Source organism: Pinus tabuliformis, chromosome 6 (genome assembly GCF_031772625.1).
Source record: "Pinus tabuliformis cultivar Carrire ecotype Pingquan chromosome 6, CPIR1, whole genome shotgun sequence".
In the NCBI taxonomy this organism is placed as follows: Eukaryota; Viridiplantae; Streptophyta; class Pinopsida; order Pinales; family Pinaceae; genus Pinus; species Pinus tabuliformis.
In genome coordinates, this window is record NC_142292.1 from 1,989,205,833 (window position 1) to 1,989,228,093 (window position 22,261).

The window sequence follows — 22,261 nt, forward strand, 5'->3', positions numbered from 1 at the left end:
ATCTTCAAGAAAATATGCCGAGCGATTATTCATCATCGGGTAATGTTTTTAACAACCTGAAAGCCCGAGAGTTGATCGGGAAAACTAAGGCTTTGCTCCCAAATACATTTCCGGAATATCATCTACAAGCATTCAAGAACCCTCCGCAGGCCTCCTCTGTAAGCGACATTGTGATAGCCGCCGACATTATATTTGTTCTCCACGGTAAACATGATCTTATTCCATATCTACGATATGCAGATGGAGAAATCGCACCTCTTACTGACGATAATGGTAGCCCTGTAATAATGCGTTCTCCAGATATAGTGGACTTTGTCTGCTACAATAATTATAATGATTCATTGTTAATTGTTGTTGGTGGGTATGCTCCTAAAATTTTCAAGAGTATTCCAATTTCATTGATAATAGCAGGACAAACTACAGCATATACAAGGCATTTCCCCTTGGATTCAATATATTATTGCGATTTTGATATTCGAAATTGCAGGGGAATGATTTATAATAAACAGGAAAAACTATTCACAATTTTCGAATTGAAAGAGTACAAGAAGTTGTTTACCATACCAGATGAGAGTGGCACTGCTTATTTACATTTTAAGTTTTTATCTCCTTGTAATAACGAAATGGTGATGTATGATTATAATGTTTCGAGTGAAATATCATTCAAAATTTATTCTAAGTTCGATGGGAGACTCCGCAAACAAAGTTCTCTCAGTTCGTATCCTCAATATTACGTTGAGTTCATTGCACTGTGTGGCAGGGATACGCTACTTTTGCAACAAATGCAAATGACAATGCAAATCATCAATATAGCTTCTGAAAGCTCTGAAGTTATAAAAACAACAGAAATTCAAGTACAGTGTTGCCCATACTATCTCGATAAAAGAGAGCAGTTTCTATGTTATACGATAAGTAACAGCCTTCACGTTTGTAATCTACAAGGGGATATTTTGTTCACATTCCAAGAAATCCAACTATCTTGTAGTCTTTTTAACGGTCCTTACATTACCAGGGCACAAGATATTTTGATTTGTACTAATGATAACCATAGTAGTACTATCGATGTTTTGAACATTGTTACAGGAGAACGCCTGGTAAAGGTTGCAACAAATAATTCACACAGTTCCGAAATCAGAGAAGCCGCATTGAGATGTACAAGTGCATTGGCATATGACGAAAGGACTCGTGAAATTTTCACCGGCAATATTTTTGGAATTTGTTGCCGGTGGTCGAACAGAATCCTAGAAGATATTGGAGAGCGATCACTACACACTTATTAGCATGCTTAATTTTTAACCTAGCAAGAATGAAAAAATAGCAATCAAATTACATTATTCCATTTTTTTTTCTCGAAAGTTAGGATAAATTTTATTAGTATAAATATGATAGAAATATAAAAATTTTATAATTGCACTTTTATAAAAAAAAAAAAAAATTTTTATTATTATGTAATTAGATGTTATAAATTTGAATTAATATTTTATTTAATTTTAAACTAAATTGAAATTTGTTAAATAGATAATTCTAAAACTTTTCTGTAATTTCAAATAATTATAAATATTAAAATATGATAGATAGAAATTACTAAGAATAAATATATTTTTTGGATAATAAAATTAAAATTTATTTATCTATTATACTAAATATATGTTTAAGCTTAATGAAAAATATCTAACAATGGAATTATTTATTGCTGATTGGCAAGGAAAAATCATGAAGAGTTGTCCAAAAAAAGTAAACACACTTTAATTTTCAATTATTTGTAATATGACATTTATAAAGTGGAGAAGAACAATGGACTTAAGAAGCTTATGTTAGACAAATAGCTAGCTATATTGATGAATAGATAGAATAAATCATATTTCTTGATTGTTGTCTCAATAAGTGATGAAGTGAACCACAAAGGTTCTCATTACAAATTCTTATGTTTCTTTAAAGAAGTTAAAACAATTATGTGAATTAAAATTAGAATTAGAGCTAGTGTTTAATTTAGAGTTAAAAGATGATGACCCATGGTCTTGGTTTTTTAATGTCAAAGTTGTCATGTATGAAATAATAGGAAATTGGATTGAAGATTTATATTCCACTTATAGCCTTCATTATGGTGCTCTACCCATCATAATCTCACTATATTGAATGCTTGTAAGTTAGGTCTGGTAGTAGTGAGGTAGATGAGGCTTCCAACAGCAAATGAAATGTCTGGTCTGGTAGTAGTGAGGTAGATGAGACTTCTTACAAGTTGTCTATACTTTGTTGCATCCTCAAATTCCTTTCCTTCAATAGATGTGAGCTTTAAGTTTTGTTCCATTGGAGTAGTAAGAGGATTGCACTCTGTCATGCCAAATCTGTTTAACAAATCTCCAATGTATTTCTTTTGAGAAAGAAATATGGACTTTGGATGTTGGGTTACTTCAATGCCATATAGTAATGAACATAACCCAAATCAGTCATTTCAAAACTTTTCCTCAATTCCTTCTTTATGGATGCCATGTAGCTGTCATTGTTCCCTGTCATTAAAAGATCATCTACATATACCACAAGATATACAACTGTTTTGCCAACTTTCTTGGCGAATAAAGTTGCATCATCAAGATCAAAGTGATTGAAGTTGAGTTTCAGAAGATGCTCAGTTAGTTTTTCATACTAGGCTCGTGGTGCTTTTTTGAGGCCATACAAGGACTTCACAAGTTTGCATAACTTATGTTCATGTCCTTTCACAGCAAATCCTTCAGGCTGGGACATAAAAACATTCTCTTTTAGATCTCCATTCAAGAAGGCAGTTTTTACATCCATTTGATGGACTTTCCAACCGTTCTGAGTTGCTAGTGCAAAGAGTGTCCGGATGGTGGCCCATTTTTTTGTGGGGGCAAAAGTTTCCTCATAATCGACCCCTTCCTTCTGTGCAAAACCTTTTGCCACAAGCCTAGCTTTGTGCTTGTCAAGTGAGCCATCAGCTTTGTACTTGTTCTTGTAGACCCACTTGTAGCCAATTGGTTTGGTTCCAAATGGAGGATACACTTACGACTTCTAGCACCAAGTTTGTTTCTATGTACCTTTGGTATCAAAGCATAACAGGTTGAACCAAAGACCCTCAGATGTTTTACCGAAGGAACATGTCCATACCACAATTCATAAGTAGTCTTGTTTCTTATAGCATTAGATAGACATCTATTCTTTATATATACAGCACATAGAACAGCATCAGCCCAAAACATTATCTTTACATTTTTGAAGAAAAGCATGGATCGTACCATATTCAAGATTGTTCTATTCATTCTTTCAGCTACACCATTCTGTTGGGGATTATAAGGCATAGTTGTTTGATGTTTGATCCCATGTTGGCGAAGATAGTTTTCAAATTCATTTGATGTATATTCTTTTCCATTATCAGTGCGAATAGACCCAATATGAGATTGTGCATAATTTTCAATCCATTTTTGAAAATTCTTGAATGTTTGAAAAGCATCAGATTTGTTCTTCAATAAATAAACCCAACACATTCTAGTGTAATCATCAGTAAATGTCATGATATATTTATTTCCATTTGTAGAAGGAATAGGCATCGGACTATATAAATCTGAATGAATGAGTTCAAGCTTCCTATGTGCTCTTGAATGTGAATCATGAAAAGACGGTTTGCTATGCTTTCCTAGAATGCAAGCATCACATTGCTTATGTTTCCTAGGAAATGTAGGCAAACCAGCAACACCATTTTTCTTCAATAAGAGGAGACTGTCATAGTTTAAATGTCCAAATCCAGCATGCCATAATAAACTTGATGGAAGTGTACCTTCTTCATGATGAGAAATATATGAGAAATGTTGTGCATGAGCAGAGGTTCCTTGCAGTTTGAGAAGCCTTTCTTCTTCTATTCCCCTCATGACAAGTGAGTGGTCATATGCTTTTCTTACCTCAAGCTTGCCATCAAACATATGAATGGAGTGACCTTGCTGGAGGATGTGGACCAAGGACAACAAGTTTCTCTTGAGCTATGGGAGATATAGAACATGATCCAGAAGAATGTCTGGAAGACCAGGCAGTTTAAGCCTGATTGTGCCAAGCCTTGATGGCTTGATTTTTTACTGATCTGCAAAGTATATTGCTCCATCAACATTGTTAGTGAAATCTTCAAAAAAATCTTTTCTATGAGTCATGTGACAGGTTGCTCCTGAATCAAGAAACCAATCATTTTTCGAAGAAGCAAGTGAAGCATTAAACAAATCTTCATTTACTCCAATGTTACATTGTGCCTCAATATAGTGAGCGGATTCAGGTGCTTTACCTTTGCCTGTGTCATCATTTTTACCTTTCTGTTGGTTTCTTTTCTGCTCAATTTTGTCCCATGATATCTTGAATGTAGAGGCATCATGTGATCTGCCTTGGGCTCTTTCCTCTTTCCATTTTTCTTCCCCTAGTCTCTGCAGTCAAAGCATTACCTGATGTCTCACCAGAGATTTTTAGTTGCATTTCCTCGCTAAGGATTGCACCAAAAACATCATCAAACTTTAAAGTACTAGATCCAGAGACAGAGTAACCAACAGCCATAACTAAACCATTGCAAATTTCTAGCATTGAGCACAAAAATAACATAGCCCTAACTTCATCATCAAAATTTACCCCTACCGAACTTAACTGACTTGTAATTGTATTAAAATCATTTAAATGATATGCAACACATCCACCTTCTGGCATCTTCATATTAAATAAACGATTCATAAGAAATACCTTATTTGAGGCCGAGGGTTTTTCATACAGTTTGGCCAATGCCGACATTAAACCCTGTGTTGTCGCTTCTTTTGAACTATTAAATGCTACCGATGCCGCTAGGCACAACCATATTGTTCCAAGTGCCTTTTTGTCCAGAATATCCCATTCTGTGTCTGTCATACTCGTCGGCTTCTTTGTCTTTCCACTCAATGGTAGGTACAGATCTCTTTGATACAGATAATCTTCCATCTACATCTTCCACAGTTGGTAGTTTTGGCCGTTGAATTTTTTGACCCTAGACCTACCATCTTCCGCCATTGCTCCCGCTCGAACTAGGAACCCTTCTCTCCTGCGAGTTTATTAGCCAAATAGACCTTCGGCTCTAATACTAGTTGTTAGAAAATTCATAAAACAAGAGAGACAGATATACATGGTTCACCTAGTTTGGGCTACGTCCACGGAGAAAAAACGAGTCCTTCCTTTTATATTATCCAGCAAACTGAAGAGATACAACCTATAGTAGATCCGCTGTAACACCCTCTTTGCTCTCAATCTCCTCTCTCTACTTCACTCAGAATACAGATATGCATAGACGCAATAAAATTCCCTCATATGTAGTGAGGGGTTGCCTTCTAGGGAAAAAACACTAAATTAAACATAACTTCTACCATCAGATCATCTGCCTAATGAACAACCCGTATTGACTAGAAATTACTGGACTTTTACAAGGCCATTTTACATCAATTTTTAGCTTCGTGGGCACTGCCCCGAAAGCCCCACCAGGGGACCGCTGGCACCAAGACCCCCAGCCGGGGGGGAATTAGCCCCCCTACACCCCCCTGTGTGGAGCGGTGTATAGTCTTCCTGGGGTATACATCCGGTTGAAACCTTTGAATACAAAAGATAATCAGGCTCCACACCCAACACACTCGCTAGGATGCCTTTCCCAACATTCAACTTGGAAAAAGTCTCCCATCAATCATGGTTATTGTTTTTAACTTTTATTACATGGAATTTTCACCAGGGCAGTTACACCCTCAACATTCTTCTCATCCAAATTGTTTGGCATGCTGCTACTATTGCAGAGACATATTTAGCTTCTGTGGGATACAATGATACTATCAGCTGCTTCTTGGAGACCCATGAAATCGCTCTCAAACATAAATGAAAAACATATATTGACGTGCTCTTTCTATTATCAACACTTCGTTCCGAGTCACAGTTAGTGTAACCGAACACTCTAAATCATTTCTTGTGGTATACAAAATACCATACTCCTCTTTCGCATTGACATAGCTTAAAATCCTTTTTCCTACTTGCCAATTTTTCTCCTTGGGTGTCTTTATGAACCTTGACACTAGGCCTATTGCATACATTATATCCGAACTACTTGTCGTCAAATACATCAAGATTCCCACCATACTTTTGTATAATGTCAAATTGACATTGTTGTTGCAATCTTCTTTGCTCAACTTCAACCCCATGACAGTTGGAGTTGGTGCAGGCTTGTATATTAAATGTCTCCAAAATCACCACTACATACCTTATCCGGGAAATAAAAATACCATTTGTTTTTTTGCTTCACTTATATGCCCAAAAAATACATTAACAACCCCAAGTCAGTCATTTCAAACTCACTTTTCATGACTTCTTTGAAATCAAAAATGAGGAAATCGTCACTCCCTGTAAAAATCAAATCATTTACATATAAAGCAACAATAATAAGCTTACCATCACTCTCTTTGATGTAGAGAGTAGGTTCTCCATCACATTTGTGAAATCCATTCTCCATCAATTAAGTGTTTATTCTGACATACCATGCACGTAGTGCTTGCTTCAGCCCATAAAGAGCTTTCCTCAGCCTATACACCTTGTCTTCTTGTCCTTCTACCTCATAGCCAGATGGTTGTGCAACATATACTTCCTCTTTCAACACTCCATTCAAGAACATTGATTTTACATCCATTTGATACACTTACCACTTATGTTGCGTGACAATTGACAACAATATACAAATTGTCTCCATCCTTGCAACTGGTGCAAATGTCTCCACATAATTTCTTCCATGTTGCTGCTTGTATCCTTTGACAACTAGCCTTGCTTTATGGCTTTCAATATTTCCTTCAATGTTTCTCTTAGTATTATAGACCCACTTCACTCCAACAACTTCTTTTCCATGCGAAAGTTCCACTAACCCCCATGTATTATTCTTTTCTATTGCTTGTATTTCTTCATCCATTTCTATGATCCATTTTTTGTCTTTGACCGCACCCTCAAAATGGATTGGGTAATCTACATGAAAAAACAATGAAAATAAGGAATTTAGACTTGCACTAGTATCAACATCACTTGCTCATAAATTTCACTTAAATTTATGAAATTTTTTCTTCTTATGCTTGCAGAAGATGGAATTACCATGTCACTTGATGTTGTGCTAGAGGTAAATGGTGTTGCGGTTCTTTGCGGTGTGTTTGGAGTAGTACTTTCTTGCCTATGTGACACTGTCCTATTATTTGTTGATAGTGTCACTTAGTGACTACTTAGTTGAGGAATTACTTGTTGTGGTCAATTTCAATTTTTCTTCACGTGGTATACATGTTTTCACATTGATTTTCTTCTCGAAACTTCCATCCCATGCTTCCTCTTCTATGAACTACACATCTCTGCTGATTATGACCTTATTTAATGGATTGTAGAGCTTGTATGCTTTGGATTCATAACTATATCCAACAAATATGCATTTCTCCCCCTTGCTGTCCAACTTCTTACATCATCCGGGACATGTGCATAAGCCACACATCCGAACACTCTCATGTGATTGACACCATTCTTTCTTCCACTCCATGCCTCTTCAGGAACCATATTGTTGACACTTTTGGTTGGACACCTATTAATGATATATGCTACACAAACGACAACTTTAGCCCAATAGTCATTTGGAAAATTCTTTTCCTTCAACATACTCCTTTCGATTTCCATTATAGTCCTATTCATCCTTTCCGTGACACCATTTTTTTGAGGTGTATACCTTGTTGGAAATTTCTTGTGAATTCCATGCTCCCTACAAAAACGAAGGAAGTCATTTGGGATGTATTCACCACCTCTGTTAGTCCCCAAAAATTCAATGTAGTGTCCCCTTTTTTTTTCAACAAGAGCTTTCTATTGGTGGAAGCGTTCAAACACTTCACTTTTCTTCCATAAGAAGTAGACCCATGTCTTCCTTGTAAAATCATCTACGAAATTCAAAAAATAATAGCTACCACCAATTGATGGTGTCTGCGTTGGTCCACATAAGTATGGATGGACAATATCTAATGGTCTTTTTTCCCTTATTGACTTTCACACTAGGAATATATCTTTATGCTCTTAGCCTAAGATGCATCCTTCACATAGTTTGGTCATTTTTTTTATGAATGGAAATCCCTTCACCGTGCCTTTCCTATTGAGAAAATTCAAACCTCCAAAATTTAGATCACCAAATCTCAAATGCCATAATCAATTTTCATGTTTGGTTTTTGCTTGAAAGTTTACTTGTGTGACAACTGCAACTTCTCTTTCATCCTCTTATGAATTCATTGTCATTTCTGCTTATGCACCTTCGTCCTTCAAATCTGGTTTTATCTTTAGTGAAAACAATCTATTGCTTGTCATATGAACTTTTTCAATCAACTATTTTCTTCGAGATTTATCAAAATAGTTCGAATGTTGTTACTTATCGTATAACACACAAACTGTTCTCTTTTATCTAAATAGTACGGGCAACACTGTGCTTGAATCTCTGTTGTTTTTATAACTTGAGGTCTTTCAGAAGCTATATTGATGATTTGCATTTTCATTTCCTCTTGCTGTACAAGTACCGTATCACTACCACACAGTGCAATGAACACAACATAATATTGAGGATGCACATGAAGGGAAATTTGCTTGCCAAGTCTTCCATCGAACTTGGAATAAACTTTCAATGAGATTTCACCTGAAGAACTATTATCAACGTTATACATCCCCATCTTGGAATAAACTTTCAATGAGATTTCACCTGAAGAACTATTATCAACGTTATACATCCCCATCTCCCTATTACAAGGAGATAAAAACCTAAAATGTGAATTTCCCCAAGGAGTGACACTTTCATCTGGTATGGTAAACAACTTCCTGTACTCTTTCAATTCGAAAATTGTGAATAATCTTTCATTTTCATTATACATCATTCCCCTGCAATTTGGAATATCAAAATCGCAATCATGTATTGTATCCGATGGAAAATATATTTCTTGCGTTGTAGTTTGTCCTGCTTTAATCAATGCGATTGAAGTACTCTTTATGATTTTAGGAAACCCACCAATAACCATTAACAATGAGTCATTATAATTATTGTAGCAGACAAAGTCCACTATATTTCGAAAACGCATTATTACAGGGCTCCCTTCATGGTCAGTAAGAGGTGAGATTTCTCCATCTGCATCTCGTAGATATGGAATAAGATCAAATTTGGTATAGAGAACAAATATAATGTCACCCGCTATCACCATGTCGGTTATTGCATGCTTGCAAATGTTCTTGAATACTTGTAAATGATATTCTGGAAATTTATTTGGCGGCATAGCCTTGGTTTTTCCATTCAACTCTCGAGCTTCCAAATTCTTGAAAACATTGGCTGATGATGAGCAATCACTGAACATCTTCGGCATTGCCTTGTAAAATTTTCGGTTGAATCGTTATAAAAGTGCGAGAAGAAATATTACACGCAACGAAGGTTATTCCTTATAAAATTCCCACGTAAACGAAGGTTATAAATTATAGCTTTCTTTGCGTTTCTTAAATACATGGTATTTTAAAATTAGCTGGTTAGCTTTTGAGCCGACGTCGCTCCTAGTTGCAACAACTTCAACGTGCGGTTGCGGTCGGTTTTATAGAGATTTTATGCTAATTTTGAATTCTTATTAACTAATAAAAGTTTATTATTATTCTGAATTTGATTATAGTTGGATTTTGGTTTATAAATTTATGATATTAATTAATTTATAATAGTTGGATTTTGGTTTATAAATTTATGATATTAATTGATTTATAAAGTTTTATGTTAATTTTGAGTTGGTTGCAATATAGATTTATTTTATATTTAGATCTATTAAATGTTGAGAGGAATCAAATCTTGTAAGCTGTAAATTTATTTTATGAAAAAAAAATTACAAATGAAGAGATTTGATAAATTTGGGCTTCTATGCTGCCATGTGTCAACTCTTTGCTCCTCATGAAAAAAATTTCACATCTTCTTGCCAAACACACCAATAAAATGTTTTAATCTAAGAAACTTTTTATTTTTGAATTCGGAGTTCTATGAGCCATACATTAGAATCTTTGGGTCTAGGCATTTTGAACCATCTAGTGTGGTTTATCATCACCACTAAGATGGATACTCTGATGTGAGAAAGAGATTAAATAATGAAAATGACGGGGAGAGAATTCTGGGGATTGGAATAAAATGGTCAAATCATGAATACAAAATTATTAAAATTATAACTTTCAATAATATATTAATCAATTAAATTGATTCAAAATTAATAATATAAAGATTGAAAACATAATTGAAATAAATCAAAAAAACCATTCTTCCATTAAAAGTCAAACCCAAGGTCTCAATCATAAGGTTGAAAATAAAGAATTTCACCAATATATATCCATTTTAAACCTCAACTTATCACATATTCTAAATGTGTAATTTTTTGTATCATTTAATTCCATGTCTACTATTAAGCATTTCATATTAAAAAAATTACAGCTTAACTAATTCAATTTTTTTAAAAGATTGATAGATCTTTTTAAATGCTTGAGAATTCTATTCAATTTGTCCTTATTAAGGGATAGCCACAAATGTAAGTATCTAAATAATATAAAGAGTTTTAATATAATATTAGGTTTAATATACTATAGTTAATATACTGCATCACATTATACATCCATTGATGATTAAACCACTTAAAAAACCTTTTTTATTAATTATTCATTAAAAATATTTAAAAAATCCTCTTTATGAATTTTTTATGGACTATCAAAAACACTTTTGGTATTTCAAACAGTTTGTAACCTTGAATCATTTTGACATCTGAGTATCTTTTTATTGCCTATTAAATAACCAATCTTACAATTTTCTTATTTATTTGTTCTAGTGTTTAAGTTCTATATAATTATTTACCATCCTAAATTGAATTTTCTTTTGTTTTTTCCATATATAAAAAAAAAAGAAAAACAGAAAAAAAAACCAATGAAAATGTTCACATTATTAAATATATTTAATAAATAGCCACATATAAAATGAAAATCATAAATCAAAATATCGTTCCTATAACCCAAATAGAAAATACAGAAAACTATTTGCTTGTTCTTGATGGTGGTAATTACAACACTGAACACATTCATATAGGATTAAACACTCTATTGGTACAAGTCAAAATGCCTCAATATCCCTCAAATTTACAAAATGTTGTATGCTATTTTCGTGAGGAGAGAATATATAATTTTTAAATAGTTTATTTAAAATTAATTTTATATATATATATATATATATATATAATTTTAATTTAGAAAATTCTTTATCATTTAATATATTCATATTTTTAATGCTTTATGAAACTTTTTAATCATATTTTATATATATATATATATATATATTTTTGTTGTAAATCTAATCAATCAAGTAGATTAATTTTAAATTTATATATATTATAATGATAGTATTTAATTTTATTTTAATGATTTTATTTTTATGTGTGTACTTATATTTTAAATGATTAATATTTCATTTATTCAATGTAACACTTAAGCATTCAAATAATACCAATTTTTTTTTTATTTACCGTCATTTATTACTTCCAAACCATACATAATATACCAGATATGATGATTAATTCCATATCATTCCATATCTTTGCCACATACATAATGTGGATGGTTAAGGTTAATGATTTTATATATTTTATCGCCCCCTCCCTAGGTCATTTAATTCATTAAATGCCATTGGAGGAGTCAAGTGTCATCTAGCTCAGGCATATAACACTAGGTACAACTTCCATATCATTCCTTTGCAGGTGAAGGGTTGTCCACCGTCGACAATATCAATCACGATTCGATGGATGGACTCTTGTTGCATTTCGGCTAGTTCGTTCTACAATTTTCTTTTCTTGTTGGGAATTGTCTTCCAGCAAAACACCAAACCATAATTGAGTTTCTGTTGTTTTGGTTCCAGAGTTAAATACCCTTCATAGCCTATCGAAAAATTGATATTATCGTTTAATTTTCAGGTTCTTTTGAGTTCATGCGGTTCAAATTTGAACCAGGATTCTTATATTTTCTATGTGCATAGAGACAATTTATGAAATTGCTTCAGAAATGGTTTCGTATTAATGTTTGTTAGAAACGTGTGGTCTGCATGTGGGTTGCGCTTGACCTTAACTTGTCTATGCAGTTTCATTGAAGTTAATCATTTAACTTATTCAAAGATGGATTTTGTCACCTCCTCCAATTTATGTGTCTATGTGATCCTTAACTTAAAATAGATGATGCAATTTCAATGTAATTACTACTTTTATACTTTCCAGATTTATTATATATGTGAAGAAATATTCGCATAACAATATAGGTATCTCGGCAAGGATTCTGGTGTAAAAGATAGTTTTCTTTCCTTTAATTTCTATTACCAGTAACATAAAAAATTGTTCTAGACATCTTCCTTAAATTAAGTTTATAAGTAAACACTCGTATACGTCTATGGTTATTTGTTCCCTTATACTGTAACACACGAGTCTTATTCAAGGTTAATGTACTCAGGTTTATGCAGAAATAAAAATAAAGAGTTGTTGTCTCAATGAATTATATAATTCTTTACTACAGTTATTGGTTCCTTTATTCTATACTATTCAGGGAATGTGAACCCAGAGATTGGAGGATCATCAAAACCCACTGCAAGCAAGAACAAGAAAAATAAGAAGCAAAAATGGGAGGAGAGGAAGACAAACACTATACAGAAAGACAAACCTTCGTGCACTTACTAGTCTTTGCATCCCGAGCTGAAACCCAAGAAGTTCGGTGGTAAGAAGAAGAAGACTGCTGCTGCTATTCAGAAAAGCTTGGGGTCAGCCTCAGGTGATGAAACAACAATCACAGCCACAGGTATAAAAGGTAAAAATTCTGAAACATCTACATGTAATTTTGCACAATCTATTGATAATGAAGATAATGAAAAGAAAAGGCATGAGCTTTTTCATATTAGAGTTATTTCCAAGCATCAAAAGATTGATACTTTATTTGATAGTGGTTCACAAGTAAACTTGATTTCTGAAACAATTGTAAAGAAGCTATCCTTACTAACAACACCTCAGAAGAAGCCATATCCATTAGTTTGGGTATGTGACAAAGCAAAACTACAAGTGCCTAGATAATGTAAACTTAGGTTTGCTATTGGGTCAACTTTTGTAGATGAGGTTGAGTTAGATATAGTTCCCTTGGATATATGTGGTATTGTTTTAGGAAGTCGTTACTTGTATGATAGAAAATCCATTTTCTGTAGAACTGAAAATATGTATCAACTCACAAAAGATGGAATAGAATATATTGTAAGAGCTTATCAGCTCAAAAATAACTACACTTTCATAAACTCAAGGGAGATGAAAATAATTGTAAATTCATGCAAGAAATTTTTACTAATGGTTGTAAAGGAAAAGACCCCTAATAAAACCAATTCTTATGAAGGCTGTGATGCTAAAAAGAATGTTGATTTAGATAAAATTGTTTCACAATATGATATCCTATCTCAAGAACCTAAAGGTCTGCCACCCAAAAGGAAAATAGTACATGATATTCATTTCCAGCAATATGCTCCATTGCATAACATCGGAATGTACAGGTTATCCAGTTTAGAGAATGTAGAGATCAAGAAGCTAGTACAAGAGCTGCTCGATAAAGGGTTCATAAGGCCAAGCACATCACCATGTGGATCTCTAATTGTGTTGGTGAGAAAAAAAAGATGGTTCATGGAGGATGTGCATTGATTATAGAGCATTGAATAAAATAACGATCAAGAATCGTTATCCTCTTCCTCACATAGATGATCTATTAGATCAATTGAAAGAAGCAGTTTACTTTTCCAAGTTGGACTTGCGTAGTAGCTATCATCAGGTCAGAGTAGCATAACAAGATGCATGGAAGACTGCTTTCAAAACAAAGCCAGGGTTGTATGAATGGATGGTTATGCCTTTTGGCTTAACTAATGCTCATGCCACTTTCATGAGAGTTATGAATGATGTACTTAGGCCTTTTATTGATGATTCTATAATTGTATATTTAGATGAAATTCTTGTTTTCAGTAAAACATGGGGAAAACATTTAAAGCATGTAAATGAGACTTTAGATGTTTTGGAAAGAGAAAATCTCTATGTTAATTATCAAAATGTGAATTTGGCAAAACATGTTTAAATTATTTGGGTCATATTGTACGAGGTGGTGAATTGAAGATAGATCCGTCTAATGTTGAAGTCATTGTGAACTCGCCTAAACCCAAATCTGCTACAGAAGTTAGGAGCTTCCTAGGAGCAACACAAGATTGGAGAAAGCTTATTGCTAACTTTTCCTTGATTGCAGCTCCCTTACATGCTTTGATAGGATTGAACAAGGTGCTTCAGTGGGGAGGCAAATAGCAGAAAGCCTTCGACACCTTGAAATAAAAAATTAGTACAACACGAGTACTAGCATTACCAGATCTTCAAAGACCATTTGAGATTGAAACAGATGCCAATGACTATGCCATGGGAGTAGTGTTGATACAGTAAACCCATATGTTATCAGTCTGCGACATTTAATTTTGCAGTAGTTAATTATCCCACATATGATAAAGAATTGTATGCATTAGGTGCAGAGTGTGAAAAAGTGGAAAAATTATCTATTGGGCAAAGAAACAATTATACATGTAGATCATCAACCACTTCAATATTTGCACTCACAAACTAAATTGCAGCAATCAAGACACTATAGGTGGATGGGGTTTCTACAACAGTTTCATCTTGTCATCAGATATAAGAAAGGCATACACAATAAGGTCAATGCAGATATGTTATCCAGACCAATGATAAATTCATCTACTATACTTAAGCATAACTCAGTATTGCATGAAAGCTACATTGAACAATATGCTCAAGATGTAGATTTTAAAGATGTATACAAAACTTTAAGTCATAGAAAACAAGTAGAAGAATTGGATTATCATGTTAAGGACCAACTCTTATATCATTTGGGAAAGTTATGCATTCCTCAAATTGAAATGGTTAATATAATATGAGAAGCACATACTTCTCTAATATCAAGTCATTTTGGTGTAAATAAAACAGTTGCATAGCTGCAAAGATTCTGTTATTGGCCAAAAATGCATGAAATAGTTTCTAGATATATTAAAGGGTGTACCATGTGTGCTAAAAGCAAGCCCAACAATAGAAAACTAGGCTTGTACACTCCACTTCCAGTTTCTTCTCATCCTTGGGAAAGTGTTTCCATGGAATTTGTTGGGGGATTGCCAAAATCTAGAAAAGGTCATGATTATTTATATGTTATTATGGACAGGTTCAACAAAATGTGTATTTTAATACCTTGTAACAAGCATATTACATTTGAACAAACAACAAAGTTGTTGTTCCAGCATGTATGGGTTCATTTTGGGTTACTCATTTCTATTGTCTCTGATCAAGATTCCCGATTTGTTGGGAAGTTTTGGTCAAGTCTATGGGAGTTGATGGACACCAGATTGAAGAAGAGCATAGCATTTCATCCACAAAAAGATGGCCAAACAGAGGTGGTCAACAAGATAGTGATGCAGTTGCTCAGGGGCTATTGCAGCAAGCATCCCAAGTTTGGGATGAACATTTATGTTATGTGGAACATGCTTACAACCATGCTAAACACTCTTCTACACAAAGATCTCCTTTTGAGAATTGTTTTGGTTTTACACCAAGGTTTCCCTTGAATTTTGTCTTTAGTAAAGACATAGCAGTTGATCAACACACTGATGTGAACAAAGAAAACATGTTCATTGAACAGATCCAAGAAATTCACCAGGCAGTGCAGGAACAACTAGAAAGAAGCCAGACCAAGTACAAGGCAAGGCATGATAAGCATCAAATTGAGAATAGCTTCCAAGTTGGTGATCAAGTCTGGTTATACATTAGTAAAGATAGAATGCAAGGTGAAGGTAAAAAGATGAAGCCAATAAGGTATGGGCCTTTCAAGATACTTGAGAAAATTGGTGAGAACGCTTTTCGCCTTGATTTTCCAGCTTACATGCACATCTATTTAGTAGTTAATGACGAGAACTTGAGACTGTTTGAACCTTCATTGATTGAAGATCCCGAAGAACAAAGTCAGTTTCCTTGTATTGATGATCTGTTGCCTGAATATCTCAATCAGTTGCAGGAAGATACAATTCTGAACAAGAAGGTGAGAACTACACATAGAGGGGATGTTGAGTACCTCCTTATTAGACTCAAGGGTTCAAAACCAAGTAGTGCATGATGGATAGAGATTGGACAAGTGAGGAAGCTATATCCTCACTTGATTAATTCTTAAAAACCAACTTTTGGTGGTCCAAAAGCTTTTTTCAGTGGGAAGGCGTGATCCAAATGGATCCTAAAACCCTCTAAGTCTTCATATAGTTAAAAAATATTGTAATTAGAAAAGCTTTAAAAAAGGTGGATTACACTATCGGGAGTGAAAAACATAGAGAAAACAAGAAAAACAGAACCTATCGGAGGTCAAAGGAACAATGCACTAGAGTTGTCGGATCTGGCCGATCAATGGTCCAGATTCGATCAGCATATCATAATTAGTAAAGGCAGGCGGAGGCTATTTGATGCGACCATATAAATGTTGCGATAGCGATTAGCACGGTCAACGAGGACCATTGATCAAGTGCACAGATTGACGGCCCAGGTTAACTCACGATATCGCAATCGGAAATTACAAAGGAGCACTTACAAACGACCCAGGGGTCTATGTGATATGTGATTGTGATCAATCACATCGCAATATCGTGCCGGAGCTATGCAAAGGAGCGGGACCGATAAAAACTGTGATTACGATAGCCGAACCCAATAAAATTATGAATGATATTGGATATATTTTAAGATCCAGAAAGAACGCTTTTTCTCTGTAAATTTGTGTTTTCGTTAAATAAATGAAAACCAAAGAAAGTGAGAACAAAGCGATAAACCAGACCTGAAAAGTTTTATGCATGGAGATATATATGTTTTCAGTTCCAAAACAAGCGATATTTTGGGTGGGACATAAGCGGTAAGTGATTTTGGAAGGGCTCCGCCCGAGCCCATACACTGGTTGCCACGTGGCCAGGCACCAGAGAGAGAAAACCACTCTTTTCAGGTGGTTAACCCTAGTACACATGAGTCGCCCGAAATGAACCTCAATTGTTGGATCTAGATCTCTCAGATAAATGGTGGAGATGGGATAAGAAATATAAAGGTGGACCCGATGGGAGTGATAAGGAAAAATCTATAATATTTCAAATCCGATAAATGGCAGCTTGGCAGATTTTGACAGTTTTACATGTATTTCTCTATGTAAATAGAGAAAGACCATTTTTTGGATTTCAATGGCCGAATGGTCCCTTCCATTGTAGAACAGGTGCCCAGCTTCCCTGTGTTATCACTCAGGTTGTCCCTAAAGGTTAAGAAAGGGATACGGCCGAGGTAACCACAAACCAACTTTGGACTGCAGGTGCTAGCCTGCCTACAGTCAGAGAGGGCTCTCTCTTATAGATTTAGCTTTGTTTGAAAGGATTTTAGGCTAGGTATTGGGTTCAGGGGGTTCTTTGTTTTGTTTTGGTGAGAAAATTGATTTTTCAGATAGAGAGGCAGAGTATACTCTGAATGTTTCAAACCATTGGGCGTGGAGTCGAGGAGGGGAACTGCAGGTGCTTCTCTTTAATAACAGTGAGGGAACATGGAGCAAGATAGCTGAGGTTGAAACAATTTTTAGGTTTAAAGGATGAAATGAATGCTAAAGAAAGAGAGGCAGTTAAGAATCTCTCCAACAGATTAGCAGAGAAAGTAACAGGGCGCTACCTAAGGGAAGTTAAGAATCCCTAGATAATTGGCCAACACAGGTGAATTGGGGTAAACATGAGCCAGAAGGAATTCAATATTCATAACCAATTCATTCAGAGGAAAACATCAAAAAATAGCAGGAATCGAGCATAGAGAGTATTTAAACTAATTCTAGGCTATTATTTTTTCCTGCTATTTAGATAATGGTAAACACATAAACAAAGATAAAAGGCACTTATTGTTTCAGGCCGCAGCACAAGAATTCCATCTTCAGTCTCCAAAAGCATTGATCAACGACAAACATTTTGCTCTCCAAGCTTTCAGCAATCTTTGATTACAGAAAAATCCAGGTATACACAGTGAGTCTCTAGTGAAGAATTCTCAATTTTCCAACCCTTAAAACTATACAGAGGGTGGTATATATAGGGCAAAACTTTCTATCTACTGTTTTTATTACATCTTGACCTAATCAGGTCATAATTAACTGACCTAACTCTACCAGAAATAAATGCATGAAATAACTCGGGCGGCGCTGGGGCGGCCGCAAACGGAAATGAATTAGTGATGTAGTCCTGGGTGCCTTGGGGTAGTGTCTTCTGAAATAAATATGCATGGGTTTCTGCTTCTTTACTATCCTGGTGCTTTGAATGCCTTAATGATGATTTGAGGGCAAGGATGGGCTGATGCTTATTGATTTGACTTTCTGGGGGCTTCATCAATGTGCAGGTGCCTCGAGCCCCTAAACAAATCTTTGCTGATACTCTTTGGCGTCTTTTCTTCCACTGATACTCTTTAACAAAATCTGGACGGTTGATGTGATATGATGCGGGTCTAATCACCAGTAAATGGCCTCTGCTCGGCCTCTGTATCAACTGGAATTATTTTATGTTCCTTCTGGTATGCTCTGTGAGGAAAACAGGTCATTTTTGCGCCTTTTCGGGCTTCCTGGGGCCGCATGATGAGAAGATTCCCAAAAGATACCCTGAAGATTCTCCATTTCAGCCTAAAAAATCCTACGATGAGCAATTTGCGCCTAGGCGCAAATCACTCATCAAAAGCTGCCTCAGAATTGAATTCTGGGGCTCCGAAGTGTGATTTTCTCGCCTTTGCGCCCAAAAAGTGTTGATGACGTCAGTATGATGTGACATTGTATGGCAGGTGACATCAGCATGACGACGTGGCGGGATGATGTCAGCATGATGTCATCTTGTACGGATGATGAAGTGGCAGGTACAGCGGCTGGGACACGTGGCAGTGACATGGCAGGAGGCCACGCAGGCAGGTGACGCGACATGTGACTGAGCGAGGGGGTGATGTAAGCGGTGTCGTGGGGTGTGACATCACCAGGCAGGGCGGTAAGCGGTATTATGGTGCACCGCTTTTTGGGGATGGTGGTTTCGGGGGATGGGACTCTGCCACAGCCCAACGCTTGACGCGTGGCGAGAGTATGGCGGTAATACCGCCCATCTCCCAGATGCTAAAGCTCGAGTGCTTTGGAGATGGGATGACCCGCCCACCGTAGATCTGTGGGGCGGGGGATCTAACGGTTGGCGGCAGACGCGAAGTGACGGTGGGTTAGTGCGGGGTATATTCGTTTTTTAATATTCGCGCGGGTGGGTTTAAAACTTAGGGAAACAGGTTTATGTGGGTTTTACGGGCGCAGATTTAATATTTACACACCGAAACTCTGGGTTAGGGGTGGAATATGGGTTTTTTGGGGGTTTTTAGGGTTAGGGAAGAGGTTACTAGCTGACCAGATGTTAGACTAGCTCCTTAATGACGCGGATGGGCTAAAGACAGCCCCAGATGGACTGTGATTTCCCGGACTTAGTAGAATTATGGCTATAATGCCAGGGAGGAGATATTTACATAAGGGGGTTTTATATACATGATTTTAACAGGGGAAGTGGAAGACTGATAGGGAGTTATATAATAAAGTTAATAGTTAATATGGAGATGAAAAGAGGGCGCCAAGGTGTGAGACCTTATGCCATTTTGGGGAAAATAAGGCTCACAGATGATGAGTGAGCAGTCCTTGAGTGAAGCAGATCCTCACCATGTCGAATGTCATGGAAATGATGAAACTGAGAGGCTCAAGCAGATCTTGACCTCTTGGGGGATGTTAGTAAGTGAGTTGGGGGAAATGAGGAGAGGGGAGGTTAGTGAATTCCAGCTCGAATACCTCCTTTGAATGCAAGACTTCCTGATAACTATGATCTGAAAAGATAAGACATTGTGAGATACAAAATTGATCATCAGTCATCACCCTGCCACCGAACAGCTACCTACCCAGCCAGCTGTCCTAACATTTTTTCTTCTTTTTGTTTTTGGTGCACTTAGACTTGCAGACCCAGATTCACAAATTTTTCTTTTGAATTTTCCTATCTAGATCTGCACTTATTTCTGTGAGGGCCCAGATTAAACAGTTGGGTCCCTTTGATTCTCTACCTATCTACAAATCTGCCAAGATTAAACTGTTTGAACAGATGCATTCTCTATATTCTAAAGCAGGAAATTGAAACCTAGGGAGACCAAGATTAGACTGTTTGGACCTCCCTTAAATGAAAACTCTTCCAAAACTGGGACAACTCAACCAAATGGAATCTCAACCAAATGCTTTTGTTGTGGATAAGATGCTTCTACTTAGGTGGTTGTCTTGTATCATGGTTGAGAAAGAAGCAATCTTCAATATTCTTATCCACAACAAAAGCATAATATATAGCCACAACAACATTTTGTAGTTAGGTCCGCTTAATGAAACAAATATTGCAGGATATTCAAGTAAAGTTTGATAAGCCCACCTCAATTTTCTGTGAAAACAACGACGCCATAAGAATCTCCAAGAATCCTATCATGCATTAAAAAAAAGACACTTTCCTATCAAATATCACTTTGTTCATGAACAAGTTGCAAGAAGGAACATAAAGGTGGAATATATTAGGAAAAAGGAGAAAATAGCTGACATCTTCAACCTTTACTATGTGAGATGTTTGAGTATCTTCGACAAAAACTTGGGATTCTCCCAAGTTCACATTGAAATAATTTTTATTCAACTAGCAAATAGGGGGAGCATAAGCATGCTACAGACATAGAGTAGTAGGAAGCTTGTTAGGGGGAGTCACTCTTTGCCATTGATTTCAAAGGGGGGAGAGAAAGTAGGTCAAGAAGATCAGAGGCATGAAGTCAGGGGGAGAAATTATCACATGGGGAGTATTTGTGTTGCCACCAATGAAAAAGAGGGAGATTGTTGGAATGTGGTTGTAACTTATGTCAACCTAAGCATTACTAGAATATTCCCCACATTTTTTCGACCAAAATGAGATGGAAAATCATGGTTTTTTGAGTCTAGACCATATTTATTGAATTCTCCCAATTGAGCGTATTCTAGTGGTATGTGGCATGCCATGAGAGCCTTCACGAGTTGATACTAATGCTTATTGGAAGATGAAGCCTCCAACTTGTGGGAATAAACCCCAAAGGGTGATGATGTGGCAACATCTATTTAGCCAAGCCACATGTTCAAGTAATAAGGCCCTTCTCCAAAGATTAAAATAATCCTATTCATGGAAAAGACTTATTTTTGGAATGGTACAAATTTATTTTAAAATTAAAAGTTGAAAAGGGGTTTGGGTTCCAAATTTTGGATCCAAGCCAAATTTGAATTGAACTTATTTATGGTGAAAATAATAAAATCCCTCCAACAAATCACCTATTGGAAGCACCTTTCAATCCAAAATATAAACTATCTAAAGGCTTCGATTAACCCTCCTCAAGCAATCATTTTTGTGATCAACCTCTACAATTATACTCGTCCATTTAGAGAAAAAGGTAGATTAGATGAGAAGCATGGGCTTGTTTTGTTTTGGATTTGTTTGAGGTATTCATTGGGTGACTTGTTTGTAGATCTAGGTGCAGTCCTAAAGGGTAGAATTTGGAGCTTTGAATGAATCAATTATGATACATATGTTTGTAATCAACACATCATTCTTAAGGTCTTATTTTGGAATATTTCAGCCCTATGTTGAGGCTCATTTATGTGCTAATTTAGACCCTTCTTGTTACATAATGCATGTGCTTTTTGTGGATTCTTAAGATGACAATAATTAAGGAAAGTGACAGTTAATTAAAGGCTTTAAACCTCAACGTTGCATTTTTTTCTTTAAGCCTAATTTTCTGAGCTTAAGGGCTACTACTTCTCTAAATTTTCGACCTATTTTGGGCTCCAAAACCTTGCGGTTATCACTTATGAGCCTAAATGAATCCTTTCTAAGCTATTGCTCTTGACATTCAGATGTGGTTATCTCTCTATTCAAGGAGATGAAACTAATTAAAGACCTAGTATACCTCTAAAATTTTTGTCCATTATTTAAAGCAATTATGATTGACTCAACGAAGTGTACATGATTGCCATCTATGATTCAATTCTCATCTTGAAGTTGGTTTTTGAAGTTCATTAA

The 22,261-nt window shown here is 35.8% G+C and overlaps 1 protein-coding gene across 1 annotated transcript; it reads left to right on the forward strand.

Moving 5' to 3' along the window:
• The first annotated feature begins 14 nt into the window (after positions 1–14).
• On the forward strand, positions 15–1,280 carry LOC149267203 (uncharacterized). The gene has a single exon (XM_089410477.1). The coding sequence runs from the start codon at positions 15–17 to the stop codon at positions 1,278–1,280; it is 1,266 nt and encodes a 421-aa protein (XP_089266603.1).
• The last annotated feature ends 20,981 nt before the right edge of the window (positions 1,281–22,261 follow it).

Coding starts and splice junctions, on each gene's coding strand:
- LOC149267203 (XM_089410477.1), top strand. CDS start 15: ATGCCGAGCGATTATTCATCATCGGGTAATGTTTTTAACAACCTGAAA.